This window comes from Arachis duranensis, chromosome 8 (genome assembly GCF_000817695.3).
Source record: "Arachis duranensis cultivar V14167 chromosome 8, aradu.V14167.gnm2.J7QH, whole genome shotgun sequence".
Classification (NCBI taxonomy): domain Eukaryota; kingdom Viridiplantae; phylum Streptophyta; class Magnoliopsida; order Fabales; family Fabaceae; genus Arachis; species Arachis duranensis.
In genome coordinates, this window is record NC_029779.3 from 6,596,309 (window position 1) to 6,619,116 (window position 22,808).

A 22,808-nucleotide genomic window follows, 5' to 3' on the forward strand; every position below is an offset into this window, starting at 1 on the left:
TTGCTCGAGATGCTCTAGATGGCCATGGTATCCATATATCAGACCCATCAATTCTGTTGGATTCCAGTTTATCGCGTCTTCGGGTGGATGGACTTCCAAATTTATCCTTTTGGGTTGCAGATTTCGCGAAGTCCCCTCTCCATTATGGATGCATGTCCTGTATTGTTACGGGAGTATCATCGATGTTCGATTGTCGTTGTGATATTCTGGCTCAGATTTGGATGTCGTATGCCTATATTCGGGTTGATCATCCGCCATTGTTGGGTGTAAACTTTCAGGTCCCCGGGAATGACGCCAATATTCCAAGGGTTATCTGAAATGATGATTTAGGCTTGAACGTGAGGTCCAAACTCCCTTTGGGGTTGAGTCTGACGTCTTCTAGTACTGAGGTGCCACCGTTCGATGTCTTGGTGAAGGTGGGGGTGGTACCTGCAAAAGTCTCTGATGCTTAAGTTAGCAAGGGTTTTAGCAGATTTTTAGTAGATTGGGTTTTGAATATACCTGAGGTGTCAGTTTATTTATAGTAGAATTAATAACCATCTTTTAGAGTAGTTCTACCTTTGATGGTGTATAACCGTTCCCATTTGTTAGGGAAGTTGTTGAGATCTCCCTTCTAGATTAATAGAAGACATCTTGAGAGTTAGTTACTTATTTGAATAAGTAGGGCCAGAATTTTGTCGTTATGTTCGACCTTTATGGGGTCGGGTTGATGTTGACTGAATCAGATATCTTAATTGGGTTTTATTCATTTTGAGTCTGGTTGTGTTTTTGGACCAAGGTATGAACAATGATAAAGATAGAGAATTTTTTGTTCAATTTTTTACCTTAATAAAGAAAAAATAATTAAGATATATTTTACGCTCTAGAAAGACTTTAATTAGAGATACCATTATTTTTGGTGTAAAATTTTTATTAAAATGAAAAATATCCTACCTTTAAGTGTGATTTGTCCTTCTTTCTTCTTTCATTCTCACCTTCTCCTTGAGGTCTTTATCACCTTCTTCATTTTCACCTACTCCTCTTCTTCAAATCTGTCAATAAAAAAAATCTTAAAATAGTTTCTTTAGTTTACTCACCCACTCAATCACTCCATTCCACCCACATTCTCACAACCAAGTAGCCACACCATAAATTGTTTATATAAGGGTGAAACCTCTTCGACATGGTATAGTTCTCACTTCTCACTTGATCTTCTGATCCTATACTTAGGTTACGTTTATTTTATAGGATTATGAATGAAATTGGGAGATTGAGAATGAATATTATGTTTAATTATTAGAAATTAGAACTAAAATTTTAGTCTCGAGTATAAAATTTTAGTCATTTTAATACTTTTAAAGAGGGAAGACACAAAAGACTGAAATTTCTAAAAATAGAGATTATAACTCTAATAATATTTTTTTTCAAAAATACTCTTATTTATTTATTTTTTTAATTCTAAACTTAACCTTAAATCTCTATATTTATCTTAAACCAAATATGGTACTAGGGTTAATCTAAAAATACAATCTAAAAACTTAATTTAATCTCTGTCTCTCAATATCTGTCTCCTAATCTCTATCTCTCCGTCTCTTTTTAAAAAATAGTCTTATACAAACTCACAAGATCCACAATGCTAACTTGAATCTTCTCAAGGTGAACATCAACAAAAACAATGGGGGTACCCAATTTTCTCAAGGGTTTCATCCCAATCCCCAAACACTAAATTATCTTCTGTTCTGGTTTGGAATTAGACTTCGAGGTATAGGTTGTCCACAAATAGAAGGGTGCTAGAAATGTCCTCCTCCGATGCGTTGCATCAAGGATTCTTCTTTTGTCCGAGCAGTGTGGAGTACCTTAAAAAAGGACTTCGATGCTCAAGTCAATTTATAATCTCGAAAATATCAAACTGAAAATTGAGACTTTCTGTTTTGCTGTATATAGTTCCTTTTTTGTTCTACCCCTATAAGTCGCCCGCGTCGGGTATTTATTGTGAAGTTTCATTGCCGTCATTTTCATTGTGCTCCAAAATTCGTGTGACGACTATGGAGGTGTATAACGGATCTGTTATACCAATTTTGACTTTGGCAATTTTGAGGTATAACATCGTCTTCGAGTAGTTTGGGTATGGATCACCTTCGATATATAGTTTTTTCAATAGTTTAAGGTGAGATATTGTTGAGAATAAGGAGTATGACCACAATCCAATCAATCATGTGTGAAATAATTTGTTATTGTTCTTATATTAAAATATTAATATAATAAGGTCCTTGATTAAATTTAGAGATTTATCATTGTGATAGTGATCATAATATTGAGAGATAAATCTTTTATAATTTAATCTAAATTGTTCTTGGTCATAGAATTATTAAAAATGACATTAATAATCCAAAATATATATATATATATAATGGTCTTCATTGGATGAAGATTAATAGATATCATTTATTAAATTATATATATAGATGGTGCATATAGAGATATGACCATTGAATTGACTCACTTTAAAAATTTCTAATGGTTATAATTACCGTATATTTGTCAATAGGATATTCTTAAGATGAACATGGTAATAGAGTTTCCTTTGACCTGCGACTGTCATAGTAATTAACAATGTATTTATTATACTTTGATTCCGGACACCTAATACCCTAGAGTGTAGTTGAATGGATATTGGGTATAATTTAAATACTTGTAGAATTAATGATTAGTCAATAAGAAATCCGTCAACTCTCGGTAAAGAGTTTGAGCTCTATGATTATAATGACTGAGATGAATAAAACCTTGGCTAAGGGGATTGAATGAATGAAGAAATGAGTTTCTTAGGTCATTCACAGTTCATTATAATAATCAATGTTCTGAAAATCAGACCGGACTGGCCGGTCAAACTGGTTCAATTGGGAACCGGCAAAGAAAATGGTCTGGTCCAGTGTGTAAAACCGCAAAATAAAAAACCGCTCAAGAACCATTGAACCGACCGATTACCGGCAAGTCGGACCGGACCGGAACCCGACCGGTTTACAGAAAATGACGTCGTTTCCTTCCTTGAAAGCCAAAAAGCACGCGTTATCCCCTATTCCCCCCTCTCCAACTCCTTCTTTCAGTAAAGAGCAAATTGCCTAGCCTCTACCAAAGAAAGCAAATCCTAGCCTCCACCAATAGTTGTCACCGTCTGTCGGAGTGAGAGACTACTGCCGCCGTCCATCGCACTCAAGGACTTCCATCTTTGTGCTCTCGGGCCTCTCGCCAGATCCTCTATGTTGGGTGCTCGCATCTCGCCGTTCTCTTCTGTGCTCGGCTACTCGTGCCTCCCTCCGCCAGTGAGTGCTCGAGCTATGCGTGTTGGTTGCTGCTCGTCGTCTGTGGTTGTCTCTGCTCGATTCTGCCTCCCAGTCTCACTCGAGTCTTGTCTCAGTCACTGGCATCTCGTGGTTCGTCAGTCTCATTGCCGGTGGCAGAAGAAACTCGTGGGGTTGTGTCTTACTTCGTCGCCTTCCGTGGGATGGTCGTCGACACGCCGTCGACCGTTGGTGAGTCCCTGCACCATCCTTCCTTGTTCTCTCTTTTTCAAATTTTCCTTCTCCCTGTATTTTTGCATGTTGCTGAATTGCTAATCAAATTTGCCTTGTTGCTAATCTAAATGTTACTATAAATTGGGACTTTACTTGGATTTGTTAAATTTTGTTGCTGTAGCTTGAATTTGTGGCTGAATTTGTTGCTTCCTAGTCACAGAATCAGAACAAAATACCTAGTTAGTGCTTGGTTGATTGGCTTTGCTCACTGATTGTATTTGATGATAAATTTTAAATTGATAACTTTTAAATTTTAAATTTGCACTGCCTGTTACTGATTCACTGTTCCTTCAGTACTTTTTGTTGTTGTTAATCATTGTGATGAGCTTTATTAAACTTGGGTTAAAAACTGTTGAATCTTTTTTCATTTTTCATTGTTCTTAACTTCTGTTCTTATTAAAAAATTTACAATTGGTGATCTTTTGATTTATTATATGCTTCATATTTTTAATTTCACTCTGCTTCTAAGCTTTGAAATCAGTTATTGATAACTGTGATGCAATTATTTAGTTGGATATCTGATGTAATTCTTGAGTTCAAGAGATTGAGTTTTTGATTTGCAAGGTGATTTTTGGTTGATTTTTTATTTAATTTGGTAATGGTGTTTATGATTGGGGTTATCTGGTTTTCATTCTTTTTGAATTTGGTACTAATGTGATTACTTGTTTCTGTTTGTTATGTTTGTTGCTGAATGATGATTGTTCTTTCTTGCCTCTGTTTAGTAATGTTTATTGAAATTTTGTACTTTTTCAATGCATATTTGTATATGTGTTATTAGTCAAAGTCATGTCAAGGCCATGCAAATTTATTCAATGTAGTTAAGCATTACTTGCCTAGTCCAGTATGTATGCTCTAGGGTTCCCTAGAGTAAATATTTTGTGAATTCATGAATATTATAATGTTTCTTGGAGACATATTCATAGGGGGAGCATTGTATAATCTCATGTTAACAATAGAGACAAAAAATCACCTCACTACACTATATAATCATGCATCTAAGCTCATATCTATTTCTAGTTAGTTTGTAATTTTGTACTATACGTAATTTGTACATATCATCGTAAAAGAAAAAATAACACTGGTTACAATTGTTTGCTGAAAATGTGCAAACTTAAGTCATGAAAGTTGTTTGTATAATGTGAGATCTCAATGAATAAGTAGCTTTGCATTGTATTCAATGATTATGTTGTCTGAATGATAGTGTTGTCATGAGACAAAAAGTGGGTTGAGTTATATTTTAGGATGTTTATTTATAATTTTTTTATTATTTTATTTTAAAACAGTTTTTTCGGTTGAACCACGTTAGACCGGTTAGACCAGTAAACGAGTGAACCAGTAACTAGAGCGGCTCGATAACCAGTTTGGTTCTCAGAACCTTGATAATAATGGTAACAAGTTAGAGTTTGACAATTAAACCATACTCTAAAAGTTAACCAAGAGCTGGAAAGATGGAAGGAATTATACTTTGTTCTTCTGAGGTTCTTAGTAAAAATAGATTACTTCAAACTATCGGGTCGTTGAGGAGTGTTGCTAGACGCCAACTTTGATTAGTAAATTTAGTATGACTAATTTACTACTCGCTTAGTATTGAACCTATGGGGTCACACACTAACGAATGTTCTAATCTTTGCTGTAGAATTATTTAATTATTATTTTGATTTGATCAAATAAATAATTATATTAATTCAAATGGAATATTATTATATTCTTTGTTAGCACCAAGAATATAATAATAATATGATGATTGAGAATATTAAATAAGATTTCAGAATAATTAGTTATTCTATTTCTGAATTTGAATTGTAAATTTGGATGAGATCCAAATCGATTATGTTTTAAATTATTATGATATGATTAATAAAAATTGAAGGATTCAAATTTGGAATTTCAATATATGATTTAAATTTGAATTGATAATCAAATTTTAAATCAGCAACAAATATCAAACTATATATATGTATGCCAAGAGTAGAGGAAGCACGAGAATAAGAGAGAATAATAAGAGTTTTATTCCTTTACCTCTACACACATAAATGTATGTGAGCCTAATTCTTGGAGAAGAATTTTATGGCGTGTAAAAGGTTGCAAAGAGATTCTCAAATTAGATCAAATATCCATTGGTCAAAGAATTGACAACAAAGGTTAGTCTTGGTGTGGATACGCATAGCGCCTTCGTACCATCGAAGGAGAAAGTGATTTTTACTAAAGCGTCTAAAGATATTTAGATCTGATCTATATATTATTATTGGAATAAAGTTTAAACACAAAAATAGATCTTTAGGATTACCTTCTTTTCCTCCACTGTGTGTTATGAACACATGGTAATACTTCAGTAGTATCAGAGTTTTGGCTTTTTTTGTGTTTAAACTTTTTTATTCCTATTTTCAAAAAGTTTGTAAATTAATAGGATTAATTCAATTTTTTTAAGCATGTGATGTATTTATTTCTATTGAGATGGTTTTCTAATAAATTAATAAGTTATTTTTATAATCAAATATTTTGTTTGATTTTATTTATTTATTAAATTTTATTGTGATTTTGATCACAATAAAAGGAATAAGATGCAAAATATCTTTTGTTCATTTTTTATATATATAAGTATATATATATATAAAGGTCAAATTCGATTTGATAATTTTTTAAGGCTAAACATTAGTACATGAAAAATCAAATTTTGATTTGATTGATGTGTTTTGAACACTATAATTTTAGAAATTAATTTTTCTAATGTTCTTGATTATAAAGAGCGGCCTGACAACCAGGAGTTTTATTTTCAAGATATTAATCAATATATATATTTGATGTATTAGGGAATTTAATTTTATATTTTGCCTAGATAACTTAAGAGTATAAAAGTTTATCTATGAGTATTGATAAAAAAAATTCTCTAACAATGGAGATAAATCCTAAAAGTTAGGAGATTGTCAAAAATAAATAAATAAATAAATTTATCTCTTGTTTACAAGGAACAACCTGACAACCAGGAGACTTTTACTCAAAGATGGAATTTATTTATGCATATGATAATATATAAGGAGAATTAATTTTATACTTGAACCTAGACAACCTAGGGGTATAAAATATAATTCAGTTAAATAATTGTCTGACAACCAAATAATTATTTGGGATTATAATTATATGTGATACAATTTAATCATGTTTATTTAGAATAGGTATGAGTAACAACTTGACAACCAAGTTACTCATTCACGATTCTAAATAATTTTGTCAGAAATATAGATTTCTTGATTTACTTTCATATTTTAAATTTTTAAATATGTCCATCTTTCGTATGGCATACTTGAAAGTAATAAATTGGCTATACATTGAGAATTGTTCTTATGTATAAAAAGGTTATCATTGACATGATAATCCTATTGAAATAATATTGTCCAATAAAATTGATGATGGAATAGTCAGTACTTGTGAAGTATCTAAAATATTATTTTACTATAATATGGATTGTTTTGACAACCATGAGTTCTAATTTTCAAAAGCATATACCCACTATTTCTATTTATTACTGAACATCTTGAGAAGATGTATGGTGCCCAAAGTAAGATAGTATGACTATCAAATATTTTATTTAAACTAGTGAGAGTATTGGGTAATATATTTTAAATCAAACAACCTTAGAAGTTGGAATGTCATTAGCCAAATGGCTTTAGCAAGAATTATTCTTACAAGCATTTTTGGAAATTTATTTTGTTACAAACAATTTATAATTGGCCTTAATATGATTAATGTTTATGATCGTTTTAGACAAACTCAATATGAGTATTGAGGATGCCAATTGAAATTACTCTTAAGAGTTGGTTTGACTAATAATAAAGATATTGAGTGTTTTTATTATAAGAGTTTAAAGTAAAATTTCTAATATCTAATTGATATTGTATTGAATAGAGGATAGAATTTTCTCCATGCACAAATACTAGTACTCTATGTACTCCATCATGTTTAAGAAATATGAAATTTGATTTAGTTGAGTATTATTGTTTGTTAAATATTTGGACTACATTTTAGAAATGTTGCTAAATTAACAAATTTCTCATTAAATCAATTTTTTACCCATATGAGATATGAAAAAGGCATAAGGTGAAACTCAAGAACATTAGAGTTTGGAGATGTCTTATATGTGTTAAGAGATTGCACAACAATAGAATTTATATTAGGTTTGATAAATGAGATTTATTGGTTATCCTAAAGAAATAATGTGATTATTTTTATCACTCTTCTTATGACAAATTCTTTGTGATAAGAGGTTAAACTCTTTCTTTAGAAAAGGGGATTCCATCTTAAAGAAAGAGTGGGGGTACAATTACTTTTATTAGAATTGTATATCACTCAATAGAGGGTATAATTTCTCAAAGTATAAAAGGTTTGATCGTCAAACTAACTTTTTGAAAAAATAGCCTATTTGTATAATGATACAATTCTATAAAGATAGATCTAATGGTTCCTTAGATTTTTTATAATTATGTTCAATAAGGATTGTCCTTAAAATAAAATTATGCACTATTATAGTGGGAGATTTCATGTTTTGAGAAAACGTGATATTTATTATGCACTAGATGTATTTAACAAAAGATCAAGCACACATACTTAAGAGCTAAAGTGTTTAAGGTCAAAAAAGATTTTGATAAACACAAATGTGCATTAAAAAAATTATACGCATGATTGATTGGCTCTAGTGCAAGTGGGAGATTATTGAGATAATAGTATGTCCAAAATCCAATCTATCATGATTAGCTCTCATGCAAGTGGGAGATTGTTGGAAATAAGGAGTATGACCACAACTCAATCAATCATGTGTGAAATAATTTGTTATTGTTATTATATTAAAATATTAATATAATAAGGTCCTTAATTAAATTTAGAGATTTATCATTGTGATAGTGATCATAATATTGAGAGATAAATCTTCTATAATTTAATCTAAATTGTTCTTGGTCATAGGATTATTAAAAAGGACATTAATAATTTGAAAAGATCAATATATATATAATGGTCTTCACTGGATGAAAATTAATAGATCTCATTTATTAAATTGTATATATAGATGGTGCATATAGAGATATGACCATTGAATTGACTCACTTTGAAAATTCCTAATGGTTATAATTATCGTATATTTGTCAATAGGATATTCTCAAGATGAACATGGTAATAGAGTTTCCTTTGACCTGCGACTGTCATAGTAATTAACAATGTATTTATTATACTTTGATTCCGGACACCTAATACCCTAGGGTGCTAATTGAATGGATATTGGGTATGATTTAAATACTTGTAGAATTAATGATTAGTTAATAAAGAATCCATCAACTCTCGGTAAAGAGTTTGAGCTCAATGATTATAATGACTGAGATGAATAAAACCTTGGCCAAGGGGATTGAATGAATGAAGAAATGAGTTTCTTAGGTCATTCACAGTTCATTACAATAAGGTAACAAGTTAGAGTTTGACAATTAAACCATACTCTAAAGGTTAACCAAGAGCTAAAAAGATGGAACGAATTATACTTTGTTCTTCTAAGGTTCTTAGTAAAAATAAATTACTTCAAACTATCAGGTCGTTGAAGAGTGTTGCTAGACGCCAACCTTGATTAGTAAATTTAGTATGACTAATTTACTACCCGCTTAGTATTGAACCTATGAGGTCACACACTAATGAGTGTTCTAATCTTTGCTGTAGAATTATTTAATTATTATTTTGATTTGATCAAATAAATAATTATATTAATTTAAATGAAATATTATTATATTCTTTGCTAGCACAAAGAATATAATAATAATATGATAATTGAAAATATTAAATGAGATTCGAGAATAATTAATTATTCTATTTCTGAATTTGAATTGTAAATTTGGATGATATCCAAATCGATTATGTTTTAAATTATTATGATATGATTAATAAAATTTGAAGGATTTAAATTTGGAATTTCAATATATGATTTAAATTTGAATTGAGAATCAAATTTTAAATCAGCAACAAATCTCATACTATATATATGTATGTCAAGATTAGAGGAAGCACGAGAATAAGAGAGAATAACAAGAATTTTATTCCTTTACCTCTACACACATAAATGTATGTGAGCCTAATTTTTGGAGAAGAATTTTATGGTGTGCAAAAGGTTGCAAAAAAGTTCTAAATTTAGATCAGATATCCATTAGTCAAAGAGTTGACAGCAAAGGTTGGTCTTGGGTAGATACGCATAGCGTCTTCGTACCATCGAAGGAGAAAATGACTTTTACTAAAGCGTCTAAAAATATTTAGATCTAATTTATATATTATTATTGGAATAAAGTTTAAACACAAAGATAGATCCTTAAGATTATCTTCTTTTCTTCCGCTGTGTGTTATGAACACATGGTAATCCTTTGGATATAAGGTTCATAATTCTAGCTTATCAAACAATAAAGTAAATAAATGTGATGCGTAAATCTGTAACATCTTATATGGTTCATTTAAAGAGCTTTTCTTGAACTATTATTACTTTACACTTAATTCACTTTCTGTACTATTATTGCTTCTAGTTGTAACATTCGGATCCATACCTTGCTTCCATGAATAAGAAAGGGATCCAAGCCTGCATGTTTAAATATAAACAAGCATAGCAATATCAACAACACATCTTGATTTTCCACTTGTTCATAGCTACCACACGAATGGCTACTTCCACACCTTTCTCACTTTCATGCACTTCACAAACTAGATTGCTCTACAAAAAAAATCCAATGCAACCATCCCATAATACAACATTATCATTGTTTGGACACAAATCTTCACTTTGCAATAATCCTCTAAGGTGCAATGGTGTTTTTACTCCAGTTGTCATGAAACCTAAGAGAGCTCATGTTGGTGTATCAGTGAAGGCACAATGGAACAACAGGAGCATCGAGGTGCTTGATAAGCAGCACATTCCTGTATCTTTGGCCAAATATGTCTTTGATCTCTCTGAAAAATTCATCAAGGAGAAAGGCTCGTTCACCATTGTTTTATCTGGGGACTCTGTCAAGTACCTAAAGTAAGCATGTGCTGCTACATATTTTTTAACAGAACTCAATTAGGAAGCAAACTTTTTTCACTCAATATCAACTAATATTCTTAGAATTATCCTTTTTATCTTAAATTATAAATGATAAATCTTAAACTCCGATGGCTTGTTTGAGTGAACTTCTAAGAAAAGATCTTTTTTCGAGTTATTTTTTTTAAAAAGATTTTATGAAAAAGTAAAAGTAATTTTATGTTTGGGTATCTCATGCAAAAAGATCTTTTGTTTATCAATTATATTTGGGTATAATAATATAAAAATATTTTTTAGTTTATTTATTACATAAAAAACATCTTTTTTTAAAAAAAAAATCTTTTAAAAAAATGTAAATTACAACTTCCCAAAAAATATGTTTTCTTTTATTTTTCTAGTGCTTTTACTTTTACTACTAGAAGTTTGCCAAACACGCTAAAAAAAAACTTTTTTCATTGAGAAAAGATTTTTTTTTATCAAAATAATGGCGCCCAAACAAACACTCAATCTTAAATCTTGATTTCTAAACCCTAAATTCTAAAAAAATGAGAGATTTTGCAATTACAAAAAATTAGCTAATTAAAGTTTAGTTCCCTATACTTGTTCTTATTAACATATTCTTCTTGCAATATTTTTACATATTCTTCTTGTTGCAATTGAATTCAATCTAATGGTATTGTAGTAAAATAAGGTTTGTTTTGCAGATCATGAGGAGGACCTTATGTAGTCTATGGCAGCTTGTGTTCTTTCCTTTTCTTCTTGTTTTTTTTTTTCCCTTTTCTTTAGTCTCCATTCACAAAAAAAGAGAGGTTTGTTTAGGAAAATATTAATATAAGGCCTTCCTAGATAACCACAGGGAGATCACAATCAAAATCTGGAAATGACTTATTAAGTTTGTTATTTAAGATAGACAATTTAAAGATTGTTACGTGATGTGTCACATTTACAGGATGTTGGTGGAACCTCCATACATTAACACTATCCAATGGTCTAAGTGGCATGTATTTTGGGCAGATGAGAAAGCCGTGCCTAAAACCCATCTAGACAGCAACTATAAGCATGCTTATGATAGATTTATTTCCAAGGTATAATATACAAATGCTTTAAACATTAATATCACCTTTATAAGATATAATGTAATTCTGTATTTTATTAATTTCTAACAGGTGCCAATTCCTATGAATGTGTATACAATTGATGATGCTCTATCAGCTGATATTGCTGCTGATGTGTATGAGATAGGCATCAAAATCAAGGTTGATAGTAAGGTGATAGCTTCATCACAAAACACTAGACTTCCAAAATTTGATCTCATGTTATTAGACATGGGATCAGAAGGGCAGTTAGCTGGTCTATTCCGAGGGAACCCTGCTTTAACGGAGACCAGAAAGTGGGTTACTGCGGTTAAGAACGCACCTTCGCCACCGGCAGAGAGGATCACTCTTACACTACCAGTGATCAATGCTTCTTCAAACATAGCAATGGTGGTGACTGGTGCTGGTAAAGCAAATGCAGTGCTGAATGCATTGGCGGAAGGTCAGCAAGGTGATGAAAAGATGCCTGTTCAATTGGTTTCTCCGGAAGGTGAAATGAAATGGTTTCTAGACAAGGGTGCTGGCTCAATGTATTTAAATAGATCGTAACTTATTATCATGTACTCTATTTTCAACTTTTCCTAAGATCAAGAATAAGGTGTGTGATACATGTTGCCAAAGGACATTGTTAAAATTATTGTACCCTGGTTTCTTGTTTGAGCTTTTACCATTCTCTGATTTACATGTTAAAGAGGAACCTGCTTGTTATACGTTAATACGTGGGTGAAGTAATAAGATGAAATGTGTTAATTGTGAGAAGATTTGGAAATAAAATACTTAGAGCAACTTTAATGTAGTGCTTTTTTACCGTGCATATTGGCTCATTCTCCTCTTCGTAATTAACTAATGATCATAGAGTATGTTTTGTACAAATTAAATTAAATTAATATCTTGCATGGTCAAAATAAAATATAGATCTATTTATTTTAATTTTTTTTGAAAAATAATGCCTTTTTAAAATTATAAAGTATTATTTCCTGTTTCCTCATCTAATGTCATAAAATATGTTCTGAGCTTGCCTCTGTAGAAAATCTTATTTATTAAAAAATGACATGGATAGGATTCTAGGAAATTTCTCATAATAAAAAAAGTACTCAATGTTATAATACTAAATTTTGTTCGGACCCTTTAATCTCACTTGTTAAAATGGTTCACAAGAGTGATTGAAATAAGCATTTAAAATATTATAGCGTTGCCGTCTTGAAGTACGGTTAAAAATTAAAATTTATTAATTTAGAATATTTATATATAAATAATTGAAATGGACTCTTTTAAAATTGTTAAAATTTTTCAGACTATTTTAAGATTTTTTAAATTTGTTAGAAACTGTTTATATTTTATTCTAGAAATTGATCTATCCAGATTATACATGTGAATATTTAACGACCATGTGTACGAATTAAAATTTACGTCAACGATCACTATTAATGACTAATAAAAAAACTATATATATTATCAAACATAAATAAATATTAGAGATTATTTTATATATTTTAAAAAATTAAAGTATTAATTTTAAAAAGCTTCAAAAAGTAATTTGGATAATAACTCTAATTTTTTGTACTAAGCATGTATTACCTTTTTTTCTTTTCAAAAGTATACAATAATTTAGTTCAATTTAAATTGATTTGGTCTATTTTACTACTACTACTAATAATAATAATAATAATAATAATAATAATAATAATAATAATAATAATTTAGAAGGGAACATTAAATATCTAACAGCACTGGATGATTCAAATATATACACAACACGGGAGATTATTTTTTTTCCTTCTCCTATGTTTTATTTGTGTTATACTGAGTACTGACACGGGAGCCATACATAAATAATGTGGAAGATGACCAATATAAAATTGTGGACAATTCAGGCAAACAAAAGAGTTCATAAATTGGATTAAATATATTCAAAATATTAGATATATGCATAAATTAAATTTATCAATTTCAATTTAATAATGTTTAAAATTTATCCATAATAAATCAAAATTATTAAATAATGTGAAAGATAGCCAATACAAAAAGCGGACAATTCAGGCAAAAAAACGAGTTCACAACTAATTTTATCTGAATTTTTTAAATAAAAAAAATATTACATGCATATTTTTATTTTTAATTATATATAAATAATTGATTTGACTAAATTTGATTTAATTATTTTAGTAATAAATTGAATTAAGTAGATTCAAACTATTAGATATATGCATAAATTAAATTTATATTATCAGTTTCGATTTAATAATGTTTGAAATTTATCCATAATAAATCAAAATTATTTGCTTCGAATTAGATTCATGGTATGTGTCCATAGTAATTCGAATTGAATGGATTCGAATAAGACTAGTAATAAATCAAATTGAGTGACTTCAATTTACATGCAAAGAATGTTAGTAGTAAATCGAATCTATTAGTTTCGATTTTACACATATCCTAAACTTACTTCAAATTACATTTCACCAAAATCCTCCACCCCAAACCCTCGCTCCATAGAAAGTTTGCACAGAAAAAACCATTATATTCAAACTGCAAAAATGAAAGACGATCTGAATTGTATCTATTGGTTGGATGGCGTTGTCCATATCACTGATTTCATTTATAAAGAGGTTAGTGAATGAAATTTATCATTTTTAAAAAATAAATAATAGTTTATAATGTTAACGATTAGAATTTCATTGTATGTGCTATTGAGATTTTTAAACCACAAATAGTAGTTAGAGTAGTGGTTTAGTAGGTTGTTAGAATTTTAAAAGTACAAATGCAAGGCAGAATGATAAACAATGGTTAGTTAGAACAGTGATTAACTAGATTAAAAGTTTTTTCAGAGTTTAGGTAAATTTAATTTAGATTTCGAATGTTAGATTAAATAGACAGTAAAAATTTGGCAAAAATTTAATTTAGTTTAATTTTTTTAAATTTAATTTAATTCTTAAACATTAAATTAACAGGCCAATAATTTAGTTTGATTTTAATTTATTTAAAATTAATTTAGTCTAATTTGTTTAGAATTAATTTAGTTTAATTTGTTTAAAATTAATTTAATTTAATCCTTAAATATTAGTGAATTTAGTTTAACTTAATACTTTATGTCTTGAATATTAGATTAATTATGTACGGTTAGAATTTAATTTAATTTGGTTTAATACAATTCAATTAAATTATTGAATGTTTGGTTATCTATGTCCAGAAATACAATATAATTGACATTAAAGTTTGTTTTTAGTAAAATTGTCCACTTTAGGTAAATTTTGATATAATTTGGATATGTTTTTCTTAAAAAGAGTTTGTATTACTTAATGGTCTTTTGGTGAATTGGTTTTTTAATTGTCATAATTTTAAGAGAATTTTTTTATATCGCGGTGCAACCATATTAATGTATCACTAGCATGAGGAGGCAGCATTGTATACCTCTAAATGACAGGATCATATCATATTTGTAGATGGCCGGCTTAGTCTATCTCGCGAAACTCAACGACCACTTGTTTAGGTTGGATGAGCCACTGGTTAGTGTATTTGTCGAGCGGTGGCGGCATGAGATGCATACCTTTCACATGTCATTCAGAGAGTATACGATTACGCTACAGAATGTTGCGTACCAGTTAGGCCTTTCCATCGACGGACAGTACGTTAGCATATGCCTGACAGATTTCGAGTAGTATATTAATGGCAAACAACCTGCATGGGATTGATTCGAGGAGTTATTGAGTGTGTTGCGTCTGGCGGACTACATCGACAAGTTCATTGTGAAATGCACTTGGATGCAGGAGATATTCGATCACTTCCCCTAAGAGACAGTCAGGAGGTACCCGAGGGCATACATTATGATGCTTTTATTCACCCAACTCTTCGATGATAAGTCTGGTATACGCATGCATATTCGGTAGCTACTGTACGTAGTAAAATTAGAGGACAAAGTAGATACAGTTAGAAATTTGTCGTTCTGTCGTGGTTATATTGATACTTATGCCATGTGACCAACAAGAACCTGGTTAAGTTAGCCAATTCATTATAATTCCTGCAGTTATAAATCTTTTGATACAAAAAATGTACATAAATCATTGGACCTATTAATATTTTTATATATCTATTTTTTGTACGTGAATCTCTACCATTTTTAAGAATTTATAATAATAGTCACTTTTCATATAAATTCCTATAGCCTCTAAAGATTTATGATAGCAATCAATTTTTACATAAATTCCTATAATTTTTAATAATTTATGTATAACTTTTAAAAATTTTAAATTCTACCGTAATTTATATAAAATAAGTACAAAATCAAAATATAATTATTTTTTAAATTTTGTAATTAGTTTATTTTAAATTTTACTTTTTTACACGCACACAAAATTCCTTTTTCCCCCTATTCTCCCCTATTCGTAACCTTATAATAAACATCTTTTTAGTTAAGTTTATGACATATATCTTTTCAATATGTTGTTTTATTCACATACTATAAAACTTTATATAGACGTATAAATTATTTAAAATTTATATAGAAGTATCGCACTATTTAAACTATTTAAACCATAAAAAAATCAACTAAAAAAAAAGTTCTCATGCGTAAATCACCAAAATCCAAAATTTGAAGAGCTTCTCTTAGACTATATCATTACTTATTTACTTTACACTTGTTTCCCCTTTTACAACATCTCCAATATATTTTGCTTCTACTATTAATATTTGCATCCATTCCTTACTTCACTAGTAACCAAAGAATCCATCCCTCTTAACATATAAATAAGTGTGCCCAATGACTATGTAAAAACACAACCAAAATCCAATCTTCCAATTGTTCATAGCTACCACTAATGGCTACTACCTCACCTTTCTCCATCTCATGCATTTCACAAACTAAATTGCTCCACAAACAAAATCCACACCAACCATCCCATTACACAAGATCATCGTTGTCACCACAATTTAAACACAAATCATCATCACTACTTTACAACCCTCTAAGATACAATGGTGTTTCACCAATTGTTATGAAACCCAAAAGTGGTAATGCTGGAGTATCCGTTAAGGCATTGTATAACAAGACCGTGGAGGTGTTTAACAAAGAATACATCTCTGTGTCTTTAGCCAAATATGTAGCTGATTTATCTGAAAAATTCATCAAACAGAGAGGATTTTTCTCTATAGCTTTATCTGGCAACTCTGTCAAGCACCTCAAGTAAACATATGCTATACACATTTCTATAATAGAAATAAATTACATGTATAATTAACAATATAATTTACAATTATTAATAAGTTTATTACATTGATGATATAAAATTTTCAGGGCCTTGGTGGAACCTCCATATGCTAACACAATCCAATGGTCTAAGTGGCATGTATTTTGGGCAGATGAAAAAGTGGTGCCTAAAACTCACATAGACAGTAACTACAAGCTTGCTTATGACACATTTATTTCTAAGGTATATTATATATATGAGTTTAATTTTGATACATTATATAGAGACTATTAAACTACTCTTCTATCTTAATCTATGACAATAATAAAGAAGTTTCGTGATTCACAAATTTAGTCCAACAAAATACATAAATTCAGTTATAATTTTAGTCTTTATTATCTTATCTTATGAAAGTAAAACTAAATATATATAGAATATTACTTACGAAAGATAAAAATAAAAATAAGATAAGATAAGAAGATAATATAAAGATAAAATAAAATAAGATAATAAATACTAAAATTATAACTAAATTTATATATTTTGTTGGACTGAATTTGTGAGACACCAGACTTTTCTATTTTTGTCATAGGCTAAAGTGAGATAGTAGTTTAATAGAGACATTAACTACTCTTTTTATATTCAATTGAATGATATAATAATGATTAAATGAGACAGGTGCCAATTGCTATGAATGTGAACACTATTGATGATGCTCTATCAGCTGAAGTTGCAGCTGATGTGTATGAGACAAACATCAAAATCAAAGTTGATAGTAATGTGATAACTTTATCACCAAACACTAGACTTCCAAAATTTGATCTCATGTTACTGGACATGGGATCAGAAGGCCAAGTAGCCGGTCTGTTCCGGAAAAACCCTGTCCTAACAGAGACTAGAAAGTGGGTTACCGCTGTCAAGAATGCACCACTGCCGTCCGAGAGAATCACCCTTACGCTTTCAGTGATTAATTCTTCTGCAAACATAGCGATGATAGTTACTGGAGCCAGTAAAGCAGACGCAGTCTATGCTGCATTAAAAGAGGATCAAAGTGATGATAAGATGCCAGTTCAGTTGCTTTCACCAGAAGGAGAAATGAAATGGTTTTTGGATAAGGGTGCAGCTTCAAAGCTATATAAGTAGATTAATAAATTTATGTAGTAATTCATGTCTTTATGTTAATTTATTCGTCAGCCATTTCTTGATGAGGAATAAGGGGTGTGTGTGTGTTTTGTTTCGACAGGGTTGCCATAGTTGAAATTATTGCATAAGTTTCTTACAGTAAAGAGCCAGAAACCTGCTCATTATGTCAGAGATTCAATAAAGAAATGTTTTATTATATATTGTAATTATATTTTACCTTTTTTTTATCTCAAATAATTGTCTATTATTTGGATAAACTACAAAAAATATCTTTAATCCATTTATCATTTATTAAAAAGGAAAACTAAGATAATTTCATAACCAGTAGTTGACATTTTGCAATTTTATAATTTTGGCACATCAATATTGTCATATAAATATCATTATTAGTAAATAATGGTATTTATATCTGTGATCCCAAATACAGAAGTCTGGTTATTTTCGTCTCCGAGCCAACTAAGTTTAGTGCAAAAAAATGTTCATATTTCAAATAACTGTATTTGATTCATGGTAAAGTATTTGATGGGGTTCTTTACGAGAGTTTCATCCAATGGAGCATTCTAAAATATTCATAAATTTGTCTTAGTTAATTATTTTGTATGTATTTATCTAGGTGTCGTCTCTGCCCTTTATGTTTAATGACTATGCTGGCTAAAAGTCAAAGTTCAATCAAAACATGACAAGTAAAAGATAAAATTGCAGCTGACCAAGGATTTGACCTGGTTAAAGACACGGTAAATTTTCTAATAAAGCACGGTGAATTAGTTAGGAGGAGTTAATTACTAGCCGATTCCTTTTTTCTTGGACAATGTCTGGACTGGGCAGCCCAACCCGAGCCGGACTTGGATCTATAACTTATTCCTCTTCAAGGTTCTATCACATTGCGGTCCTGCATGGAGTTCTGCGCTGCCGCCTGTCCTTGCACGAAGCTCTTTCACGACGCCGCCCGTCCCTGGCTGTTGCTGTGCTGCTGCAAGATCGTATGAATTGGCGCATGTTCCTCACCCATTGTGGTCCTTCCATGGCAGTCCAGAGCTAGCTCCGGAGCATATATACCTGTTGGTTTGTTAGAGAAGGATGAAGACTTTATGCATGAAAAGACCCATTGTTAACTTAAGTTAGATTAAATTTCTAGTACTCTATAACAGCTAAATTTGGTGCATTACTCCTTTGGCTTGGGGTTGGACCCAAAAAAAAAACAGAAAGGCTATCCAAGATGAAGGCGGCGATGCAGATCGGTGGCAATGGCCACAGGAGGATTGGCTATGGAAGGTGACAAAGGGACAACTATAATTACCTTTTTAACCTTTGGTCATTCATAAATATTTAAAATTATTTCTGGTAAAAATATTTTAGTTACCTATCTTGGATTAATGATGATGATTAATTTTATTATTGGCAAGTCAATACCTAGCCATCCTTAGTCACCACTAGCCAAGGCAATGCTCAAAATGAAATGCATGTTCAAACATATTTTAACCGTTTATAATTAAAGAATGAATGCATGTTCAAAACATGTTCTTCATGCCCGGCTCGTTTGATCAGCTTTTTGTGGGACAAAACAAAATACAACCTGTGTTTTACAGGCGCGCAGATTGAGATGCAACCTGCATTACGTATATTCTCATTTGACTGTTTTTCTCCTTTTTTATCTTTTATATGTTCGTTACTCCATCTGCGTTTTGTCTTGGCATTGTGTTAAGTTTCTTCATGTTGAGGGTGGAAAACTTGAGCTTCTTTTCTTCCTCATCATCAGCACAAGTCTTTTATTTTTTTATTTTTTTATTTTAAGTTTATTCAAATAGTTTATAATTTTATATTAGTTGAACAACATTTTATTGAATATCTAAATAATCTTTAATATGTAAGTTTTTATGTTTTTTATTAGTATATTATATTATTATTGTTATTATTATTATAATTATTATCAGTGCAATTAGATATCTTTTAAATATTGTCTTTTCTTCGATCTTTAGAAGAGAAAAAATAAAAAATAAATAATTTTTCTATTTTTTTAAACAACTAGTACCATAAAAGTGGATATTTAAATTAATTAAATAATAATAAATTTTTAAAAATAAGAGATATAATTAATTAAAAGATTAAAATAATATATTATTAAATTTAAAGACGAACCAAAAACTAAATTTTAAAGGATACGTAATATATTTCTGTTATTATTACTGTTATTATTATTGTACTTATTATTACCGGTAGTATTAGTATCATTACTCTACTGATATTATTATTGTTGTTATATCACTACTACTACTATTATTATTGTTGTTGTTATATTATTAATACTGTTTATTATTATTATTATTATTAATGTAAACCGACTTAGGTGGAGTCATTGTGCACCGATTAAGGGAGTACGTGCAAAGGTCTACGGTATAATTTAGGCAACAATTAAATTATTTGGGTGTGAATGATGTATGTTTTAACGATTTTTTTTTAAAAAAATTTTACATTTAACAATCTAACTAATTGTCGTCATATTTATCTATGCGCAGTTTATATGGTGGCGTGATGACCTATATTTACATCTGTATGTGTGCCCTACAAAGACTCCATTAGTATCATTCGAGTGTATGGAATGGCACTTAGCAGACAGAGTGAGACGTCAATTTGGACTTGTACAACTTCTACCAGAAAAAGCATTACGGATTAGAAAGGTAGTTGACCGGAACACAGTGCCATGACTAAAGGCAAAGGAACGAAGTTTGGGTCGATATGTGGATCAATAATTGCTATGATACGATGCAAACACGAGATGAAACTATCGACTTTCACCCTCTCCCGGTATACTATGATTGATACACACAATAGTATGGCAACCACTTAAGGTTGTCAAAAAGAGTTCCGCACGCAGGCCTCACGGCGAATCAACCACATCCCCCGCCCCCGGCGCCACCATCACTACATGGACCTCCTCAGTTTTCCCATTATGAGCATCTGTTTGTTCATTATGAGTAGCAGCCTTGGTTTTCCCATTATGACTAGCAGCATCAGATTTTCCATTATGACTAGCAGCCTCAGTTTTCCCATTATGAGCTGCAATATCAATTTCTGACTTACCCACCACAACCAATTCTGGAACCAGAACCGGAACAAGAACCACAATCACAGTCGCAAGCAAAGCCGTACATACCACAATTCGTAATTTCAGCAGAAGAAAACTTCAGTCTGTTGAACCCATTTGGTAAATTTTTTATTTATTGTATTTATTTTTGTACGTTTGATTTCATATTTTGTATATTTGATTTCATGTCTTGTAGTTTCTTTTTATTTTTGTATATTTGATTTCATGTTTTGTATGTTTCTTTTTATTTATGTAGTTTGATTTTATCTTTTGTACGTTTCTTTTGAATACTTTTCGTCTCATAATATTTTACCCAAAAAGCATATATAAAATAGTTCACATGCATAAATACATAAAAAGTTGAAGAATACATAAAAACCTGAAAATACATAAAAAAAAGTTACATAAAAAACTGAAAAATACATAAAAAAATTATATAAAACGCTGAACAATACACTAGTTACCATATTAACCCTATTGAGCTCTGGCAGAACATGGATATGCACACTGAGGACATCAACTATGGCTATTACTCTCTCGTTCACATAGACTACACCGGCTAGGAGCGCACATATCTTGTGAATCCATCTCATTTAAGTAGCAGGTTGACTTCGGTCATCCTTTAGTCGCACGTCTCAATGTCCAGTTGGCGATGACCTTCAGACCATTATATCTAGGCCACGTAGATGGTTCGCCCATCGGTACAAACTTGCCTCTGTAGACCTTGAAAATTTTTGACATCTTGTACATGTCATATACACTACTTGCTAATCAAAACACTGGTTGGCGCAATATACAAGAACATGGCGACATGGTAGCCGCTCTACCTGAAAATGGCCATGATGAGTCCATATTTGATGATAATTTTTTGTTTGAATTGGATGGATTTTCATCATATAAACTCACACTTAATCACCAAAATAGCATACTTTTGTGTTCTATCCCTAAATTGAACCCAAATATGAAAATATGCATTTTTGTGCTTAAATTGAACAATTTAATTCCACTTTTATTTCATTCAATACCGTGATATATTTTGTGAGTAATTTCAGGTTCAATAGGTAAGAATGGCTAGGAAAAAGTGGAATTAAGCATGCAAGAAGGGAGAACACATGAAGAAAACAAAGGAGAAGTACTCAGTCAAGTGTGCATACGTACAAGTGGAAAAATCAGCAAGTGTGCGTACGCACACGTCCCAGCGCGTGACTTCATTAAAATGTCACGTGGCTCGCAAATTTAGGGATCTCTTGGCCCAATTTTGAGTGTGCTGAAGCTGATTTGAAGCCTATATGAAGGAAACAACATCACAATATCAAAGCATTAGTTTACAGAGCTCACTTTTAGATAGAAAATGCATTAGGAGTAGGAGTAGTGTAGAGTAGAGAATTTCTCTCTTAAGGTTTACTTAAATTTCCATTGTAGCATTTTATAGTTAAGTTTTGATCTTGGATTTTACTCATCTTTATTGTAAGTCCTCTTGAATCTTCTCTTTAATTTCCTACTCTTGTTACATTTTCTTCTATTTCAAGTTACTTTGTTTATATATGCAATTTTGGTTTCTTGATGTTTTAGTTGATGAATTTTGTCTTTTATGATTTCCATTTGCTTGATTACATGGTTATTGTTGATTTTGTGAATAGTTTGGATATAGTTTTCATTTTCCTTTGCAATTTCTTATGTTTTAGTTTTATGCACACCAAGTGTTTGTGAAAATACCACTTGGTA

General features: G+C 30.6%; 2 protein-coding genes across 2 annotated transcripts; both read left to right on the plus strand.

Annotated features, from left to right (window-relative positions):
• The first annotated feature begins 10,190 nt into the window (after positions 1–10,190).
• LOC107460408 (probable 6-phosphogluconolactonase 4, chloroplastic) lies at positions 10,191–12,437 on the plus strand. Its single transcript, XM_016078775.3, has 3 exons — positions 10,191–10,584; positions 11,534–11,669; positions 11,751–12,437. The coding sequence occupies exons 1-3, from the start codon at positions 10,226–10,228 to the stop codon at positions 12,225–12,227; spliced, it is 972 nt and encodes a 323-aa protein (XP_015934261.1). The 5' UTR covers positions 10,191–10,225; the 3' UTR covers positions 12,228–12,437.
• Positions 12,438–16,449: 4,012 nt separating this feature from the next.
• Positions 16,450–18,199, plus strand: LOC107460407 (6-phosphogluconolactonase 3, chloroplastic). The gene is made up of 3 exons (XM_016078774.3): positions 16,450–16,854; positions 16,966–17,101; positions 17,537–18,199. Exons 1-3 carry the CDS (start codon positions 16,490–16,492, stop codon positions 17,999–18,001), a joined length of 966 nt encoding a protein of 321 aa, XP_015934260.1. The 5' UTR covers positions 16,450–16,489; the 3' UTR covers positions 18,002–18,199.
• The last annotated feature ends 4,609 nt before the right edge of the window (positions 18,200–22,808 follow it).

What these genes read in the sequence shown, in the direction of transcription:
- LOC107460407 (XM_016078774.3), top strand. Translation starts at nt 16,490, where the DNA reads ATGGCTACTACCTCACCTTTCTCCATCTCATGCATTTCACAAACTAAA. An exon ending in AACTCTGTCAAGCACCTCAA is followed by an intron (nt 16,855 to 16,965) that starts GTAAACATATGC and finishes TAAAATTTTCAG; the next exon opens with GGCCTTGGTGGAACCTCCAT. An exon ending in ATGACACATTTATTTCTAAG is followed by an intron (nt 17,102 to 17,536) that starts GTATATTATATA and finishes TAAATGAGACAG; the next exon opens with GTGCCAATTGCTATGAATGT.
- LOC107460408 (XM_016078775.3), top strand. Translation starts at nt 10,226, where the DNA reads ATGGCTACTTCCACACCTTTCTCACTTTCATGCACTTCACAAACTAGA. An exon ending in GACTCTGTCAAGTACCTAAA is followed by an intron (nt 10,585 to 11,533) that starts GTAAGCATGTGC and finishes TCACATTTACAG; the next exon opens with GATGTTGGTGGAACCTCCAT. An exon ending in ATGATAGATTTATTTCCAAG is followed by an intron (nt 11,670 to 11,750) that starts GTATAATATACA and finishes AATTTCTAACAG; the next exon opens with GTGCCAATTCCTATGAATGT.